The 21,477-nt window shown below is 38.7% G+C and overlaps 1 protein-coding gene across 1 annotated transcript; it reads right to left on the bottom strand.

Moving 5' to 3' along the window:
* Window positions 1-1,390: 1,390 nt before the first annotated feature.
* Window positions 1,391-14,529, bottom strand: LOC149089299 (uncharacterized). Its single transcript, XM_089237712.1, has 2 exons — window positions 14,236-14,529; window positions 1,391-4,327 (listed from the first exon to the last, which is right to left on the bottom strand). Exons 1-2 carry the CDS (start codon window positions 14,245-14,247, stop codon window positions 1,730-1,732), a joined length of 2,610 nt encoding a protein of 869 aa, XP_089093838.1. The 5' UTR covers window positions 14,248-14,529; the 3' UTR covers window positions 1,391-1,729.
* Between the last annotated feature and the right edge of the window lie 6,948 nt (window positions 14,530-21,477).

The following is a 21,477-nucleotide window of genomic DNA, read 5'->3' as shown; positions in this document are numbered from 1 at the left end:
CAGTTTATGTCCGAATTTCTGGCTTTCGCCGGGCTTTGGTGGCTGGCCCCTATATATTGATCCCCATTATATATATATATATATTTTTTGTGATAATTATATGACCATTCATAATTATGGCTAGCTATGGCAAGCCTAAACGATCAGAGTAATCGGATTTATCGATATATTAGGTATCGATATAGGGTTACGTAGGGATCAACCAAACACCGACCATACTCGGGCGAAAGCTCAAATTTCGGACATTGGCCGGTTGGTTGCTTGTGGCTGTATGGCTTGGTGCGGGTGGTTTACTTGTCTTGAATTTCGTTGGATTTTTCCACCGTGGCCTAGGCCTCCTGAGACTGACCAGCTTATATCCCCAAGTGGGGGGGGGGGGGACAGAGTGGTGGTCACGGTTTGTCTGGGGGTAGACATTGGCCGGTGTCAACTGCGGAATCAATAATATCAACACAAACAGCTCGCCCCGATATCCCTGGCAAAGGTTGGCACCAACCCCTAGGAGCCGCGACACACACTTTGAGAAACACTGTGCTAAGGATTTGCGCAGTAAGTGCAGTAAAATATGTTACGTTTTCAATCGGATGTAAGAACAATGAATGTCAGAGACGCGAATAATAAAAATTACTTTTACCAGAGAAGTTTTTGAATGCGACAAATTATCGAGTAAGAGTAATATGAGATCAATTTCATTGACTAAATAGGGATGATGGGGCTTCATTGTGTCGCTGTTTTTCTACAACTTTCCTTCTTTTACTTCATTCAGGGTAATTTGTCTGGTGTTATATTGACAATTGGGACGGATTGGCAAGTTTAAATTATTTATCTAAATCTTCAAAAACTAAGTGAATTTTCTTCAATAAAAAGCATCAACAATGTCTGTCAAGCCCAACAAAATGTATTCTCAACAATGTCCGTCAACATCAAAAAAATTAACTCTTAAGAATGTCTGTCAATCACAACAAATTTAACTTTCAACAATGTCCGTGAACCCCAACAATGAACTCTCACACACAGTGCCCATCAATCCCAACAATAAACTTTCAACGTTTCCCATCAATCCCAATAATGAACTTTCAATAATGTCCGTCAATCCCAACAATTAACTCGAACAATATCCGTCAATCCCAATAATTAACTCTAAATAGTGTCCGTCAATCCCAACAATATATTATCAACAATGTTCCACCAATCCCAACAATGAACTCTCAACGATGCCTCTATTCTGTAGATGGGTTCTGAATGCGTTCTTAGGTATAAATATTTCTGTGTCAGTAGTTATAATCTGAAAACTTCCCTTCTAAAGATTTGTTTCAAAGAGTCGTGATTGGCTTACAATTGGTCTTGAATGAATGAAGACAGGACTCGAAATGAAAATCTAGACTAAAAATGTGTTTCACGTGTTTAATGTGTTTTCAGCATTGAAATCGGCAAACTCAGCACCTACTGGAGCTTTTCTTCCACAAACAAACGAATAAATTATGAGAATCACGTGACACAAAATTAAAGCAATTTTCAAAATGGACGGCTTGTCTTCATTGTTAAAGATGGTGATGATGACAACCACGATAACGATGAAAGTATCTTACGACCCAGTTCGCGAGCAGCCTGATGCCAACCATCCTCGGCGCGGATGGAAACTCTCTTATGCATCCTTCCATTCATGGTAGACCATTCTCCCTGAAGTCACTTTTTAGGCTCTTTAGAAGACGTTTTTGACACATGTCCCTTAAATGTCTTCGGCAAACACATCGATGTAGTCACGCCGAAAATCGTCTCTACTACTCTGGGTGTCGAGTTTGCGAGCCGTGTCAGTGGACCATTGGTTAGACCTCTCGTATCCAACGTTAGAATTGACTTGGAAGTTCCTCTCGATCCCGCTTCGCTGGTCCCTGCTGTACGAATCGGGACCCTCGACGATCCTGTCCGACGCGAACACTTTCTGGACGCCGCCGCTGCTGCGGTCGACGGCCGGAAGGACGGGGATGTCCAATTTCCTTCCTACCAAGGCTTCGAGAGTGTGCCTTAATATGTCCATCGAGTGAGTATCTCTCTCGTTGTTTTCGAACCCGTGGACTTTGTTCGGACCCGAATGTCCATTCGAGAAAGGCCGGTCGTTCCGAACGGCTGAAAAACCGCTCTCACCCTGCGTTGTCAATCGGTTACCCCACTCCATTTTCGGGAATGGGTTCCATTCGCGATCACCGTCGTCCCAGAAGAACGTCGATCCCGAGTCCGGCTTGGACCTGCTTATGCTGTTGAGTTCTTCGTCGATGGTTCGCAGTTTGTTATTGACGTTTTGTATGACGCGATCAGCATTTTGGCCATTAAAATCGATATTGCCGATACCTCCACGATGGTCTTCGTTCGGATGTCTTCCGGTGAAATCGTTTCTGAAGGCATTCGGGATTGCGTTGTTGTTGTTGAAATTTTGGATTGCTCTTGAATTTCCGGGTCGACTTGGTTGCTGCTGACGGAGATTCGATTGTTGTTGTTGATGGAGATTCGGTTGCTGCTGGTGGAGATTCGGTTGCTGCTGGCGGAGATTCGGTTGGTGTTGATGGAGATTCGGTCGTTGCTGTTGGTGGAGATTCGGTCGTTGCTGTTGATGGAGGTTCGGTTGTTGTTGTTGATGGAGATTCGGCTGCTGCTGACGGATATTCGGTTGTTGCTGTTGATGCACATTTGGTTGTTGTTGATGGAGATTAGGTTGTTGTTGATGAACATTTGGTTGTTGTTGATGGAGATTAGGTTGCTGTTGATGGAGATTAGGTTGCTGTTGATGGAGGTTCGGTTGTTGCTGTTGAAGGAGATTAGGTTGTTGCTGTTGATGGATATTTGGTTGTTGTTGATGGAAATTAGGTTGCTGTTGATGGAGATTCAGTTGCTGATTTTGTTGTTGTTGTTGATGATGGAGGTTTGGTTGAATGTGGTTGAGGTTATTCGGGGACTTTTGCCTACCTCTATGGTTGTTCTGCTGCTGCTGGTTGAACTGCACAAGATTTACTGCTGGCTTATTGGGACGAGAATTATGTAAATTTGATCGAATGTTCTGTATATTTTGTGGTATTATGGGTGATGGTTTTGCTGGTACTATTGGTTGCTGGTTCTGCAACGTCGTGATCACGGGTTTCCGAAGTCGCAATCCAAACCCTCCTTGAACTCGGGCGCTGTTTGCCGAATTGGGTTTGTTAACTACATCCTGCGGCCGAATCTCGATGGCATTCACATTTTCCCTAATACCGCCAGTAAATTTGTTTATGTTATCGAAAGCTGGTATGATCAGCAACTTCAGCGGTTGCACGGGATGGATATCGTTCACGTTATTGTCGTTGTTAATATTGCTCGTAATCTGCGGCGAAGCTTTCCATGGCGAGACGTCATTTCTAGCGTCATTTACACCACCCAAGTCAATATTCGCGGAGTTAATATCTACGGACGGATTTCCGGTTCTGAATTCTTTCCGGAAGTATGAAGTGCTTCGATATCCGAACCCTTGTTGGTTTTGATTGTTGACCTGATGGCTGCGTCGCTCACCGACGTTGTGCTTCGGCCCGTTAGAGACGAAGTTCGACACGGGAGCGGGATTGTACGAGTAAGTCTCGACCTTCTCGAACACTTTACCGTTCGGCAGGTCTTTCTCGAAAGTCCTCACGTTCCTGACGACGTCGTCGTTCGGCACCTGCGGTAATACTGGAAGTGGGGGAGGCGGAGGAGGTGGTGGAGGCACCGGTGCCACCAGAGAAGGCACGGGGGCAGGGCGGTGCTGTTGCAGAATCGAGTTGTGAACCACCGGGAGAGTTGGTGCTTTTGGGAATATGCTCCTAATACCGTCAACGTTGTTCTGATGTCCCCTGTTGCTCTGCAGCAAGCTGTTGCTAATGTCGTTCCTGATATCAGCGATGTTTTTTTCGATGGCCTGAGAAAGTGGCGCGAATTCTGGCGTCGGTGATGGTGGTGGCGGCGGCTGTGGCTGGAAACCATTCCTGAGGTTCTGGTCGACAAGATTCTTTATTCCTTCGAGCGTCGGCAGATTCGGGGTTCTTGAAAACGCAGTCCTAAATGAATTCTTGTTTGCTGGTCCCGCGGGAAGGTAACCTTTCGAAATGAATCCTCGTAAGTTCGGATTGAAGAAGGTTCTAACGGCACTGCCGCCTTCCGGTGGATCCGGCAAAAAGTTCTGGAGGAACTGCTTCGGATCGGCCGAACCATTGTGCTGGAAGTGGTACGAGTAGGAATACACCTGGTGCGTCTCCTTGCTGCTGATCTCTGTTTCGGCGGCGAAGGCCTGTACCAGCAGCCAGAGCAGACCCAGTGCAGCTGGGACCTACGAAAAGAGAAAAATATCTCTTAACACAAGATTTTGTGTTGAAAATCTCAATTAACAGTTACAGAAATATTTCCCGGCTCATACAAATCATTTTCTTTGGTTTTTCGAATCATTTTCTTCGTTTTTCTTTGAGCAATGCTGTTAGTTCTCCTTTAAGTATTGCATTGTTAGTTCTCCTTCAAATAATGCTATTAGTTCTCCTTCAAATAATGCTATTAGTTCTCCTTCAAATAATGCTATTAGTTCTCCTTCAAATAATGCTATTAGTTCTCCTTCAAATAATGCTATTAGTTCTCCTTCAAATAATGCTATTAGTTCTCCTTCAAATAATGCTATTAGTTCTCCTTCAAATAATGCTATTAGTTCTCCTTCAAATAATGCTATTAGTTCTTCAAATAATGCTATTAGTTCTCCTTTAAATAATGCTATTAGTTCTTTAAATATTGCTATCAGTTGTTTAAAAAGAATGCTGTTAGTTTTCTTACAAACAGTGTTGTTAGGTTTTTTTAAACAATATTGTTAGTTTCTCTTTTAACAATGCAGTTAATTTTCTTTTAACAATGCAGTTAGTTTTCTTTTAACAGTGCAGTTAGTTTTCTTTTAACAATGCAGTTAGTTTTCTTTTAACAATGCAGTTAGTTTTCTTTTAAATAATGCTAAGAGTTTTCTTTTTACATAAGATATTGTCGTCGTCCCCGCTCATGTTAGAAGCACGAATGTGCTAATTTCCATCCTTTTTTTTTGTCAGCTAGGTACCTTATTTTGCTGTCAGTTATGCCTGAAATGCGAATGAGTATCGCTATTGAGACACATGTTACAAAACATTTCAGGAAAATAACTTCCATAAAAAACATGGGTAGAGTAACTATTCAAACGTCATTTCCCGCGTTCTTTTTTTCCAAAGACATTGCTTATTCATGCTTCTAGCACGATTGGGATGATGTGGTAGGTAGGGGTATTTTTTGCAGGTAGCGTCTGAAATTCCATTACTAGAACTTATCGTTTACAACTAAAATCACGAATTTCTCGGAATGAGAGCCACGTGCACACTATGTGCGGCTCACGTGAATTTTTTTTTTTTTTTTTGTTCAGCACAACATAACAACAGCATCGGCATATTAACACTGTACCTCTCCGGAATAACATTCAAAATTCTTGTATTGTATAGTCGACGCTTGTTATAACGACCCCACGTTATAGCGACCATTCGATCACAACGACCAGTAGTATAAGTCCCGAATGTTTTCATATAAATACTGTCCTATATGTTTTCCCTTTCGATATTACGACCTCTGAATATAACGTTTGTTTTCCGTGGAAAGGGAAGGGTCGTTATAGTGAGCGTCGACTGTACAAATGAACATTTGCTAGAAAAAATGATTTGCTAGATATAAAAATGAGCCGTGGGTCACTTAAGTGATCCGTAAATGTGCTGCTGGCCAGGGGTTGAACATGTATGGGTTAAAGAGATAGGATAAGAAACACCAATCAAGAAACAGGATCGCAAGCTCCTCATTATGACGGTGCTACATTCAAACTCGGTTATAACGGCATCGAAGATTCAGCGAGATTTTGTCGTTACAACCGAGATTGACGTTTTCAAGACCTTTTCTGACGAAAAATATAGTCAGAGCCAATCGAATGCTATGCATGAAGTTTTATACTTCTTTATGATCTCTGTGACCTATTTTATCGCGAGGAACATGGGGAGATTCAGATTTAAACAAAATTAATACGACACATCGCCGATTTTCGCCAAACATTATGGCAAATGTCAGCAAAATTACCCTAATATCGTTTTTATAACCCTTGGCGAGAAATAGAGTTCTAAACGAAAATGTCTGCTGACACATATATTTGATAGGGGAAAAATGAATTTGGCAAATAAGTGAGATGAATATTTGAGGTCATTTTCATAAAAAATGCAATTTAAAAATTACGAAAATTAACTTCATCCCCTGGTTCTAGTAGAGACTGGGAATCAAAGCAAGCTTCGTTGAAAAATGAAGGGGGAGGGGGGGCATTTTTTCCATAAAAATAGTCGATAAGGGCAAAATTGAGAAAAGTTTCATAATGATCATGTCAATAGGAAATTCGGAATGTCAAACGCGCAATAATTTTTTATTTCGCAACATTCCCCTGAATGCGATCAGCTCAAACCCTCGGAATTTCTTGGTAAAACACCACTGTAATCGAAACGAAAGTGACGAAAAATTTGTCGTAATATCCGAGTTGGTTGCTTCTCATCGACGGTAAAAGCAAGAGGTTCGCTAACATTATTCTCTATGGGAACTGGTCCGGACCGCCGATAGCCGAGTTGTCGTTACAACTGAGTTTGACTATATGCATTAGGGTGGGTCAAAAAAATAAAATTCGCATTTCTTAAGGGGCACAGCGATATAAAGGTGCTAAATGGTCTCAAAATAACACTTGTGATTTTTTTCACATTCTGATTTTCCCAAGGTAAGTTTCAGTTAGGGTTTCGACCAATTGCGTTACTTTCTGCAAACATAGACAATTCGTCACGTTGTTGGTATTAGGGGGTAGAGGGGGAGAGTCTAGGAAAACCCTACGCGTGCGCATGGGACGCGCATGTTTCCCAGTATAACTCCGGCTGAAATACGGCGAGGTTGTGTTTCGTTCGTTTGTGCCAATTTCATCATGGATCGTACTCGTTCAAAGTGTTCCGTTATTCCGTGATTCAAGTGACGTTAAATGCAATATATTACCAAACTACAAAGATATTATCAAGTTCTATGAGTGAAACTGTCATAAAATAAAACGTGATAATGAAACTAATAAAGAGCCATGCGTATAAAGAACTAGAGGATATTGTCGGGGGAAAAAATTGAAGAAATATGGTCAAGAGATTCCATTCCTTCTGTCCAACATAAACGAGTGAAAGCGATATTAAAGGCGTATCATGTATGAAATACAAAAATCTTTTAAAATCACACCCTAAAATACCGAAGAAGCAATTATAAGAGATTCGCCGTAAATTATTGTTTGACATCTATTTCATCCTGCAAGTGCAAGAACATCGAAGAGTGCATTTGCCCAAATACAAAATACACCTGTCAGAGAGAAAAGCTTCCTAATCGACCAATGAGCGACCACAAAGTCCTAGAAATAACTGTTTTATACTTCGACGGACAGAAGGATAAAACTTTAATTATATCAGAAAAGGACGGAAAAATGTATTGACAGAGCATTCTTGTAGAACATATGCCATTCATAATGGAACCATCGTCGAACCACCAGCTTCTGGCACATCTGAATGCACAGAACAAGCAATTCTTCTATTTCTTCTTGGAATCAGAAATATCTATGGAGTCTTCAGTGGCAGTTGGGTGTGATGTGGAACTACTAATGTGAACGTTGGTAAATATGGAGGTGTCATACGTCTGCTTGAAAGAAGGTTAGATAAGCCGTTGTGGTGGATTATCTGTCTACTACATATGAAAGAATTACCCTTCCGACATTTGTTTCTACATATTGACGGCAGCACATCGGGGCCCAAAACATTTCCAGGGAGACTTGGCAAAGATATAGAAATATGTGAGAAAAAAAAACCAAGTGTTTCGTTTCAAGTTATTTCAACAGAGTTATCCACGTTTTCTATTCAAGGTATTAGCAGAGACCAAAAATATTTGTAAAGAATAGTCTCAGCAGTTTCAAAAGGCTTAAGGATTTAGCAAACAAATCGCCAGGGGGCGCGGTAACCCAGGTCAATAAGATACTCGTCTGAAAAACCAAAGAATGTTTAGAGGTGTCGCGAGTTTGATACCCGGTTCGTCATTGTCAGAAAACTTTCCTGACACAGGGGTACAACAAAAACGGCGACATGAATGCAGGAAAAGATTGCTACCGCAAGGAGTCCTCCATCTAGGGGTTAGCGCACCAACCTCTCGACGAGTATAAAAAACGTCTGCCGTTCGGAATCGGCAATAAATTGTAGGTCACCTAATTGTTGGTCTAATTACCCCTCGTGTGCAGAAAAATGACCATGGTACGACAAAAATGATCAAAATGATCAACAAATCGTCAGGCGAAATGTCTCATGTCCAATGACTAATAACTCATACTAATTGAATTCTACGTTTGTATGTTTCGATGGAATCTCCTTCTGAAAATTTAATAATTCTAGCAACGTATGTCGTCAAGTTTTGCGCTCCAACTTGGTTTGCTATCAAAACTCACCCTTCCTGTAAAGGTGGAACACGGCACCTGTTCAAACACTGCAACTAGGTGTTTGCCCGCAGAACTGAAAGGCAAAATATATCCCTTAATTCTCAGAGAAACACCTACTTCGCACGCCCTGAAAATTCATTGATCGCAAATGCCGACCGACTCTGAACCGCACATCCGTGAAGAAGCAGCCCGCCAAATTCAGAAAGATAGACTCTGACTGTTTCAACTTGCTATTGTAAAATTTGATGCATCATCTTACATCGATCTCATTGACTGGCAGAAGTAGAATATATCTGATCCTTACTGTAGAGGTAGTAGTACACACCAATACAAACAATTAATTGTCATCAAAGAATGCCTGGTCTAACTTCAAAACGGCCGCTCCGCAAATGTTAAAACGGAATTCCTGTTGAAATTTATCGGGAGAAAAAGAACACCATAGCCTGGGGAAGAAGAAGAAGAAGAAACCGTATGCAGATCTGCGTCACAGTGAATAAAAGGTAAATTTATGCCTATTAGGCCTGCCATCATTAGAAACATTTTTGCGGTCTGTAGCAATGTGGGGGGGGGGGGGGTTCCCCCTTGAGAATATTGATTCATCTTAATATTGATCCATATTATTTCCCTTTTTTTTCAATTTTTTTCAATTTCTTCTAATACGTCTTTTCACTTCATGTCTAATTTTATAATTTCGAGTTATGTGTATAAAGCTGCCTTTTTGGCGCTATACTATGACTTTGGAAATGTTTCAAATAAATCTGGTTTCTGTCAGTTGCTCTTTTATTATGCATGCTATATGTATGTGTGTATGTATATACATCATGTATCACACGTTGGCGATGAGAAAAATGAACCTGAAGCCTACCAGGCCGTATTACATCAGCACATAGAACTTTGGCCAGGGATCTCCTGCCTCTTCATGAATTGGCGGTCACATCCCGAATTATTTCTGAAAAAAATCTGACTTAGTCCAAAACTCTCGGCCAATTTGGGGTTTGTCAGTAGCATATATATATATATATACACAGTCGAACCTCGTTTGTGCTCACCCGGTTAACAAGTCACTCCGCTTACCGGGTCACTTTTTGTAAGTCCCAGTTGTCCTCAGGCAGGAATTGGCACAACTATGGCTTACTCCGCTTAACGAGTCACTTCGCTTACTAAGTCATATTTTTGCTCTCCCAAGAGTGACTCATTAACGAGGTTTGACTGTATATGTCTGCCGGGGCGGGCATGTGGTCGAAAAAAAATGTATGCCCTGTCAAACTTTTTTAACGCCTCGGGCAATCGATTTCTTCAGACCTGGTATGAGATTCCCCTTAACCCTCTATGGCAGGGATCTTCAACCTTCCAGACATTGCGGGCCAAAGTAGAACTTGCATGAAGCCCTCGGGCCACCAAGTCATACCTTGTAATTTCTCTGTTATTAAACAGGGTTTTCCAAATTATTAATTTTTTTTTAATTTACTCTGAAATTATTTCTTTCAATAAATTTTCAAATTTTTATTTTTTTAAAATGCTTTCATCGATTACGATTTTTTTGTGAATTATTTCTTCTTTTAATTCTGAAAAAATCGCACCGATACTTCTTGACTTAATTTGTTTTTCATTAATTCAAAATTTTCATAAATTATTAAATTATTTGTTTCCCCAATTCTTAATTTTCTTCATCAGTTATTACTTTTAACAATTCTGAAATCATTTTTATCAGTAGTTCTGCAATTACAGTATTTCTTCCAGTAATTCTATAGCTTTGTTAATTATTAATTATAAATTTTTGTTAATTATGAAATTATTTTTTTCATGTGAACGTTTTTGTTTCTAGTATTTCTGTGAATTCTGTTAATTATGGATTAACCTTTTGGGTGACTCTCGAAATAGTTATATGAAATCATGGGTTCCAAAAAGTCCTTTCAACTCCGGGTTCTTCCGAATTCGTTGATGTATCAAATGCGCAGAATTACCATTGGATCTGGAGAGTATCTCACGGTTCTAAATACAGCAGTACAGGTTTCAGTGGTCAGCACTCTATGACGCTCCAAGATGTGTGTATCTAAAAGTACAGTACGTACTCGTTTATCACGACTCAATGTCAATGGCCCGAATATCCCAGCGTGCAACAGTAACCTTAACTCGTGAATACGGATCAGCAGAGTTCTAGGATTCACATCATCATCGAGACCTCAAGCCAGCAAAATATCAGCAAAATAGCACGAATGAATGAACGCCAGGGTCTGTGCCACCGGACTTATCCCGTTGCCGAGATCTCTTCCAGCCCAGCTTCGTGGCAGAGTCTGGAACAAAGTGAGTGTGTACACCTAACAGTCTGTGTGTGTAGCTAGTGTTGTGTATGATATTTCAGTGCTGCCATCTATGCTTCTAATTGTGAGTGAAGTGTAATGATTGAATATTTGTAACGTTGTAGACCTGTTGCTCTCTGTGGCGAGACTTTTTAACGGGGAGATCGGTTCGCATTCGCGCCTTGAAGTTGGGAACCACAGAAAACCAACTTTAGCCGACCACCACTGTGGGGTTCGAACCCGGATCCTCGCATCGCGAGTCCGTCACTATAACCACTCGACCACCACAGCGGCCAGCAAAATAGCAGAAATATCCGCTTAATAATTTCGAAGAGACGTTGTGAAATGGCCGTGTAAAACTGTGATTTATTTACCGTTCCACGGCCCTCTTTGAACCATAATTTATTCTTGAACCGCTCTCCATCCAAGAGGAGACCCTTCCTACTTATTGACTTCATTTTTTGAGTGAATTTTTAGCGACCAAAAATTTTTTAAATAAAGGTTGATCAAACCTTATCAGAACTGCCCACTCCCCTCCTCCTAGTTGTGGCCCTGCTTGTGAGGGGCCGTTCAAGTACTACGTAAGAAACTTTTGACCCTCTCCCCTGTCAGCAAAATTTCGTTATCAGCTCTGCCCCTCTTAATCCTAACGCGTATTGGTGGAATCAGAGACGTACACGGGGGGGGGGGAGCATAGGGGAAATCGTGCCCCCCCCCAACCTTCCCCCCGACGATCAAAAATTTATTCTTCTAATGCAAAAAAAATGAATGATTGAAATGAAAAAAAATGAAAAAATTTTTGAATTTGAAATTTTGGAAGCACCTTTACATGCTATTATAATCAATTTCTGTTAATTTCAATGTTATTTGAACGCTATGAAGTCAAAATTTATCTTTAATAAATTCATTGCGACGCACCCTCCAAGCCATATAATGATAAATCGCATAAAGGCCCTTGGCCCGCGGACCAAATATGGCCCTGGGGGTTATCTGATAAGGCCTGCCCTCCTCAAGCCTAATTTTGTAAAAAAATGAACTAAGCGGCACATCTACAGATCGCTTTAGTGTCCCGTGGTACAATTCCAGAACATTTAAGCTGCCCGTGGCACATTTTCAGATCACTTAAATGACCCGGGACACAGTTCCAGAACACTTGAGTGATCCGTGACGTAGTTTTAGAGCACTTAAGCGCCCCCCCCCAGCCCAGTGCGGTTCTGCATCACTCAAGTTACCCGTGGCACATTCTCAGATTATTTAAGTGATCCGCAATTATATGCCGCGGATCACTTGAGTGATGCGTGGCACAGTTCCAAAGCACTTAAGCGGCCCGGACATATTTCCAGATCACTTGGATCCACGAAATATTTAGAGATCACTAAAGTGGCTATGCAGCGCACTTATCAATAGGGGGTGTGTTACTTCAAGTGCCCACTGACTATCGAAAGGTTTTTCTCGTTTCTGGCTCACCGAGTAAAATGCCATTAAGAATATTTCATATTGTCATAAAGGGTGGTTGATAACGTAAGCATTATCCAAATCCCCCCTTTGTCATCAAAAGTCAGCAAATCGGAAACCCGCTCCCCCCATGGATGCTGAAGAGAGGGAACTGATGCTTCGAAGAAATACGAAAAACTATTGTTCTTATAGTGGAAACAATCAACATTAACATCAGTCTTGTCCTCTAAAAAAAGAAACTCTCATCAAATTCAATTTCAAACAAAATTTTTCGTTGAATCGACTTCTCTGTATTTCCCAATGCCAAAAAATTTGTATCTTCAGTATTTTAATCAAAATACTGATTAAAATAAATATTTTTAAATATAGTCCTTTATTCCAAATGTTATATATATACAGGGTGATTATAAAAAAACTATCCCGACATATGGGCCCCTAACTATCATACCATTCACAGAAACTGAATGAAATTTTGGCATAAGGTATTTTGAGGTATGCGCTCAAGAAACAACAGTGTCCCTCTAACAGTTACGGTTACAGTGAGAAAATTTCGAAAATATCAAATGGCAACACCAAGTTTTTTGTATTGGAATGTGATCTCCATTGTGAAAAACCCTAAATAGCGTTCGAACGGCAACTGTAGCATGAAAATCACCGGCGGTAGATAGGCTAAAAGTGAGGACAACCAATAAGAACAGAGAAGCAGCATAAAATAAAGCATTTTATTGTGTTTCACACATGACCTTATGGAGGACTAATCAGGCTGGGATCTGAGCCGAAGTGACAAATGAAACGAACATTAATGCTCTGGTGCACGGCAAAGTCCTTTTTACTTGCCTAGCTCCGGGGATTTTCGTGCTACAGGTGCCATTCCAACGCTATTTAGTGTTTTTCAGTATGGAGATCGCATTCCAATACAAAAAACTTGGTGTTGCCATTTGATATTTTCTCACTGTAACCGTAACTGTTAGAGTGACACTGTTGTTTTCCATATCATTCTTGAGCGCATACCTCAAAATACCTTACGCCAAAATTTCATTCAGTTTCTGTGAATGGTATGATAGTTAGGGGCCCATATGTCGGGATAGTTTTTTTTATAATCACCCCGTATATATATATATATATACAGGTACGTAAATTAAGGGAGTCTCCTACCTTTCAACATGGTCAAAAACTTTCTTACGGTAGAAAATATAATTAAAAATATCATTTATATCCATTGATTTATTTCAAATTTTTATTGTATACGCTATCCCTTATGCCAGTAAAAACGTTTACATGTCTCCAATACTTACTTTTTTACAAATGTTCAAAAAAAATGCATTAAAAACAGCTAGTGCGCATGATGAAATTGCATGGAAATTGAATAAAAATTGATTCAAAAAACAAATAAAACTGCTCAGTGAGATTTTATAGACTCAAAATTAAATTTTAAATTTAAAAAATTGTTTTAAAAAGTTTAAAATCCAAGTACTTATGATTTGATCTCAAATCTTTTCCGTCATTTTAATGAACTAAATTTTTCCTTAGTTTGAATCAATTTTTATTTAATTTCATTGATGCCATATTATTTTATCATGGCTCAAGCTGTTTTTAATGTGTTTTTTTCTGTTGTTGAAAATTTGTAAAAAATTAAGTATTGGAGATGTGCAAAATTTTTAGCGCATAAAATGCAATGTATGTGGTAAAACTTTGAAATAAATCAATGGATACATAATATTTTTGACGATACTTCTACGTAAGAAACTGTTTGGCCACAAGGTAGGAGACCCCCATGACATCTAGTCAGTTTTATTAAATAAATCAAATTAAATTATCAGCTTTTTACGCAAATCTTAACTTTAGAATCGATTTTTAACTCAACTAAAATTTTTAACGGCTATTAACAATCCATCGATTATCTGACTCGATTAATCGGACCAGCCCTGCGATAGAAAAAAAAAAAACTAACAACCATACCTGAAACATCATAATTCGTATCCCTTCTCGACTATCATCCCCGGCTGTCCAAGACGGTCATCATCCACCCACAAACAACGAAGAATTATTCCAATCCATCCGCGGAAGACACAAGATCATCCTTTTCTTTCCGAGTCAAGTCAATAATAATAATAATCGAGGAAAAAGAACAGCCATTGTAAAGCTTATATACGTCTGGTACGGTCGAGCCGTTTTTATTTATTTGTATCCTTCCGCGCTTCTTCTTCTTCTTCTTCTCAACAGAAGATGGCTGGCACACACTCACAACAACACACAAAAGAACAGAAAAAAAAAGTGAGAGTGAATAGTAAAAAATGCGAGGGGAAAAGGACAAAGAAAATGAGAGATAATTCGCCAAAAAAGAGTAAGTAGCAACGGCAGCCTTCGTTCGTTGTTGTTTTTTCCCAGACACCCATAATATGACCTTTGTTCTAAATAGTTAAGTGGCCATCTTCTTCAAGAAACAAGTCAAGATCCGAGGAAGACAAGGAACAAAGACCAAATCATAAGAATAATAATAATGAAAAATATATAAAGTTGTTGTTTTTTTTTGTATTATTCGTCATTATCCAGTAGAAGACCCAGTTATTCTTCAACAGGTTCTTCTTCATCTGATGGTTAAAAAAGATACGAACAATATATGGCGTGTGTATTCTAAAATTGGTCGGAGGTGTTTCTCTCTCATTTCTCTCCCCCCGTAAAGAATAATTACAAAGTTTATTTATTTGTTATTATTATTTTATAGCGTCTTATCGTGATTTTATTCTTCTTATTTCGCGTAAGAAATGAATGTTGTAAAAATGTTGAAAAAAAAGAAAAAGAAATTGTGATTTTTGTGGACCTGTTATTATGTTTTTGTATCAAAGGTTAAAGTGATAGCCGGAGAAGGGAAAGTCTTTTTTCCGCTTAGTTATAATTGTTATTATTATTAAAATTCAAATGAGCGTTTCCAGGGTTTCCTTTAGACACTAAAGGGTCAATTATTATTATTTTTTTATTATTATTATTATACGGAAAGTGACTATATGACCAGTATTTTTTCCTTACTTTTGGTAGTCCCGACATTTTTTAAATGGAAATGTCCAGTTACTCCAACAACATATATATATATATATATATACCGTATATACTCGTGTATAAGCCGACCCCCCCCCCTTCAGCACCACCAAAACCGCAATAAATTGAAAACCCGTGTATAAGCCGATCCCCCAAAAAATCCGTTCATTTCAGAGAAAAAAAAAATTCTTATATTTTTATGCAAAATCAACAGCTTACGGAAACTTACAATAGAAAATGATTCAAACTTTTTAATCCGTTTCTGCCGTCTCCAAGCTCATCGTAATCCATCAGATAGATCATCATAGGGTGCGGCATCTTCGTTTTTATCCTCATCTGGGCTGCCATCGCCATTGTCACTTTCAAATAGGATAGATATCATCTTGAGTTCCGTCCATCGCATTGCTGATGCAACACTTTTTGAAAGATCGGCGGAAACAGAATTCCACGCTTCATGTACCCATTAGCACACTAGGCCAATGCCAGGTGTCTTCAAGGCACCACTTTTTGTAGTTGGTTTATCATTTGAACTCATTCATTTAATCCACAAATTCCTCAAATAGTCTTTGAGAGGCTTGTCCATGCTCACATCTAAAGGCTGTAACCAATCAACGTTAGCCACCACCAGACAATGATGTTTTCGATTTCTTTGCCTCGGCTTTGACATTATCAGTTCTGTGGGGTTTGAACATATCCTGTTCGAATAATGCCGGTTTCTCGAACACTGCTGCAAAAATGACTACTGATTGTGGAGGTCGATGTTTTCTCATCAAAAACTAACCCGAGTATAAGCCGAGCCACTTGAGGAACGAATTTTTCCACAAAAAAACTCGGCTTATACACGAGTATACACGGTATATAAAGCAAAATGTACAAAATGAAAAAAATAATTTTTTTTTGTCGAAACTCACCAATACCAGCGCCATAGGCAGCTGTAATATGCAGTGTAGTGAAAATGAGACCCCGATGAGAGACATTGGGTACGAGTTTTTTCATTTTTGAATTCTTATTTGAATTCTTCAACTTTTTTCATTCTAAAATTTTTTGGAGATTTTACAATGTTCATATACATTGTTTCCAGTTGTTCACATAATAATTATGTGGTGTTTGGTCAGAACATGATATCTCCAAAAAATGGCTTTTTGATCTGAAAGTAAGTCTTGCCAATTATAACTAATTAGAAGTGGAATAAATGCACAAATACGTGCGTTAGGTTAAACAACATGCTGATGTATGATATTTACATTTTTATTTGTGTGTATGCTCTATTTTTGATTTTTGAATGGCAATGAAAATGCTTATATCTCAAAAATGTGATTTTGGAGTTGTCATGTTCTGACCAAACACCACAGAATTAGTTTCCAGTTCATCATATATAAACAATGAAACTTTATCAATGTATATATAATAACTTTCATTCTTTAGTTCATCATTAAAATTATCACCCTCGCCCCCCCCCCCTCGGGATCCACGCCTGAGCAAAGGTAGACATTTTCAGCTGCAAATGAAACTGAATTAGACATCTTCAGCTGCTAATGAAGCCGAGGCAGGCATCTTCAGCGGCGAATAGAGCGGAAGCAGACGGATCCAGAGCGGTGTGTCGGACTTATAGTGTAGGATGAGATCATCCCGTATTTTAAGGAACAGAATGGGCCAGGCTCTGTCACTTACGTGAGTTTAGCCCATTCTCCCGATGGACGTGGTCGTACCCTCCAGAGCACGACCATTTTAAGGGACAGATGAATTTTCTCCTAATTATTCGACTCTTGGGAGGGACGACCGCCCTCATCGCCCCCCCCCTTTCTGGATCTCAGCAGCGTATTAACCACACGTGTGAATTTCATTCACCGGTAATGAAACTATGGGTGCTTATTTTGTTGGTGAAGTGTACCACAATGTCCAGAGCAGCCGAAAGGTTTTTAACACATTAAATAAATAAGCTCGACGTAACACATGAAATGCGACACAAGAAGTGCATGCCTGATGTTTATCGCGATTTACGTCTCATAAAACTTTTCAATAAAACAAAATAAGTTTTATTTTGACATGATTCAAGTTTTCCACAAATTTCCCAGTTGCAGCGAAACATCTTTTAGCAGCAAGACGACGCTCCTCCGCGCTGTACGAGATTTACTCAAGCAGTAGATTGTACCAGATGGACTCCTGTTATGGTCACCTCATCTCCAGGTACCCCCCTCCCCCACCTTCAGATTTCTTCTTTTGGGGTTATTTATATCTTGACAAATAACCCCAAAAGAAGAAGAAATCTGAATATAATATCATGGCAATACATGATAAGTATTTTAGTGCAATCCGAGCCTTTTCGTGTCAAAAAAATCGTTGATTTTTTATTCATTTTTGAAACGTGTCAAGGACTTTTCGCCCACACCCCGCATTTCTTAGTAAAGTAAGGGGTCAAGAGAATCGATGCCTCGTCAAATACGTATATTCGAATGGCAGTAGTTTCAATACTACACAGACAAGTAGTTCATCCGAGAAAATTAATCTTATTATGAAGTGTGGGTTACGAGGGTGATCCTATGTCCATCCAAAACCCAACACAGTAAAATGAAGAAAAAAAAAGATCACGACTAGCGATTAGAGACACTGTTAGAGACTACTCACAATGGACGGGGCCATTATTCAAAGCTGCCAAAAATGCTCGGATGATCTTCTGTAAGAGCGTCATCACGGAAATGATTTTTCACTCTCTCTCTCTTACCATTGTTTTGCAAGTTACACTTTACGAGATCATCGCTTCGTTAAGCATTCATTCAAGGCACACACAACACACGCTCTTTAATTTCGTGTCTGAAGAATTTCTCGCCGATTCCATTAACTGATGCCGGGGACTGTAACCGAGAAACTGAAACAAAAAAAAAAGATCACGTTTTATTTATTACGAGCGTCCAATAGAATCCGTGTCGAACCAGTTCAGTCAATATAACTGATCAAATGAAAGTGGTCTACTTGTAACAATGTTATGTGTAGTGTTACGCTCGAATTGCTGATCCGTCTCCAAAGTCTAGACATGGATACTTTAATGGTCACTTACTTTAATGGTCATCGTCGATCCTATTTATGAAAACTTTGAATACCTTTTTCGTGGTCGTAATCACCAACTTTAATCACTTCACCTGCTTATTTTAAATCCGTCATTTTGATTTGGACATCGACCAGCTTCTCCACGATCCAAGGAATCATGGCATTCGGCATTTTTAAATAGAAACATTGCATGTTTGATCAGTACACGATCTTCCTGCAATTTATATCCTACGTCCAGAGGTAATGACACACCAACTTATACATTTCGATAGGTGAATAGTTTTGTAATTGTTCAGAAATGCTCTTGGTATCGAAGAATTTCGCATGACACGCTATTGGTATAGACGGATTTTACATGAAACGTTATTGTTGTCGAAGAATTTCATATAAAATGCTTTTGGTGTCGAAGAATTTTACAAACAATGCTTTGGTAGCGATGAAAATTAAACATGTAAACAATGCTTAAAAGCGATTTCAGTTATATTTTGTAAACAATGTTCTTGGGATATAGATAATTTTTCAAGAGAAATGCTTTGGCATCAGAGAGTTTTCAAACAATGCTTTGGCATCAGAGAGTTTTCAAACAATGCTTTGGCATCAGAGAGTTTTCAAACAATGCTTTGGCATCAGAGAGTTTTCAAACAATGCTTCGGAAGCGGAAAGTTTTCAAATTATGCTCTTTCAACGGAGGGTTTCAAACAATGGCCTTAGTATCGATAATTTTTCCCAAAATATACTCCCGATATCGGAGAATTTCGCAAACGAGGCTTAAGCATCCGAAAAGTTTTTAAACAATGCTCCTGCTATTGTAGACTTCACAAAAAATGTTCTTAATAGTAATGGCAGAAGAATTTAAAAACAACGCTGCTGGTATTGAACAGTTTGGAAACAATGTTCTTGGTGCAGAAAATTTAGCAAAAAATTCTCTTTGTATCAAAAAATGCCCTTGATGTCGAAGAATTTCGCATTGTTATGCGTAGCGTTACGTTCGAATTGCTGATCCGTCTCCGAAGTCTAGACGTCGACATTTTAATGGTCTCTCACGTCGTCATGGATCCTATTTATAAAAACGCTGAATACCTTTTCGTGGTCGTAATCACCAACATTATATATATATAATCATTCTTTCATATTTTAAATCCGTCATTTTCATTTGGACATCGAATAGCTTTTCCACGAACCAAGGAATCATGACATTTGACATTTTTAAATAGAAACATTACATGTTTGGTCAATACACGATCTTCCTGTATAACTTATATTCAATGTTTAGAGGTAATGGCACACTAACTGTACATTTCGATCGATGAATAAATGTTGAAATCATCCATGGAACTAATTCTTATAACACCCTGAGTTGAAAATCTTCACGAATATCAGATATATACAAGGTGGGCGAGAAGTCCCTGGCACATTATGAAGACCGATAAAAAATTAGCTAATTGAAATAAAAAGGCAGTGGTTCGCATTAAAATACTTATCATAGAATAGCGATTTTTTATGAATTATAAAAATAAAAAAATAGTTATAAAGTTTTAATTTTCACTCCCAGGTGGAACTGTATCATAAAAAAAAGCTCGATATTTTTTTTGCAATCAATTTTGCAAAAAATGTTCTTGTTATCGAAGAGTTTCACGTAAAATGCTCTTGGTATCGAAGAACTTTACTAAGAATAATTTAACAGCAATGGCGGTTCCTTTTCGAAACAATGCACTTGGCATCGAAGAGCTAGCAAAAAATGCTCTTGGTATAGAAGAGTTTAACAAAAAGAAAGTTCTTGGTATCGAAGACTTTTGCAAGCAATGTTCTTGACATCGAAATTTTAACAAACAATGTTCTTGACATCGAAATTTTAACAAACAATGTTCTTGACATCGAAATTTTAACAAACAATGTTCTTGACATTGAAATTTTAACAAACAATGTTCTTGACATCGAAATTTTAACAAACAATTTTCTTGACATCGAAATTTTAACAAACAATGTTCTTGACATTGAAATTTTAACAAACAATGTTCTTGACATCGAAATTTTAACAAACAATTTTCTTGACATCGAAATTTTAACAAACAATGTTCTTGACATCGAAATTTTTACAATGTTCTTGATACCGAAAACTGGAGGAATGTTCTTGGTATCGAAGAATTTTTCAGTCAACAATGCTTTGGCACCAAACAGTTACCAATGTTCTTGGTATCAAGGATTTTTGCAAACAATGTTCTTGGTATCAAGGATTTTTGCAAACAATGTTCTTGACATCGAAATTTTTACAAACAATGTTCTTGATACCGAAAATTGGAGGAATGTTCTTGGTATCGAAGAATTTTTCAGTCAACAATGCTTTGGCACCAAACAGTTACCAATGTTCTTGGCATCAAGGATTTTTGCAAACAATGTTCTTGACACCGAAATTTTTACAAACAATGTTCTTGACACCGAAATTTTTACAAACAATGCACTTGATACCGAAAATTGGAGGAATGTTCTTGGTATCGAAGAATTTTTCAGTCAACAATGCTTTGGCACCAAACAGTTACCAATGTTCTTAGTATCAAGAATTTTTGCAAACAAGGGGGTGATTCGTAGTCACAAAAAATTCAAAAATCCGTCCGATGGGATAGGTGGTTCCCCAGCAGACGTAATAATTCGATTCTCGCTGGAGGAAAAATCATTCAATTGTCGTAATTGATATTAATAATATTCACATGGGTTCGTAAAAAATCATATCTTCATACTTAGATTCACCACGCCTCATCAAGGAAACCGCTAGAAATTGCGATCCTGAAAGCGGGATATCTCTAATTTTAACCAAAGTACCGTATATACTCGTGTATAAGCCGACTCGTATATAAGCCGACCCCCCCACTTCAGGACCACCAAAATCGCAATAAATTTAAAACCCGTGTATAAGCCGACCCCAAAAAATCCATGCATTTCAGAGAAAAAAAAAATTCTTATATTTTCATGCAAAATTAATAGTTTACGGAAATTTACAATATAAAATGATTCAAACTTTTTAATCCGTTTCTTCTGAGTCTCCAAGCTCATGGTAATCGATCAGATCATCATCATAGGGGGTGCGGCACTTTCGTTTTTATCTTCATCTGGGCTATCTCATCG

This window comes from Pholcus phalangioides, unplaced genomic scaffold (genome assembly GCF_987345545.1).
Source record: "Pholcus phalangioides strain wild (caught in Gottingen) unplaced genomic scaffold, Ppha-v1.0 ptg000002l_1, whole genome shotgun sequence".
Taxonomy (NCBI): domain Eukaryota; kingdom Metazoa; phylum Arthropoda; class Arachnida; order Araneae; family Pholcidae; genus Pholcus; species Pholcus phalangioides.
Note: the sequence above shows the minus strand (reverse complement) of the source record. Positions and strands in the feature narration are given on the sequence as shown.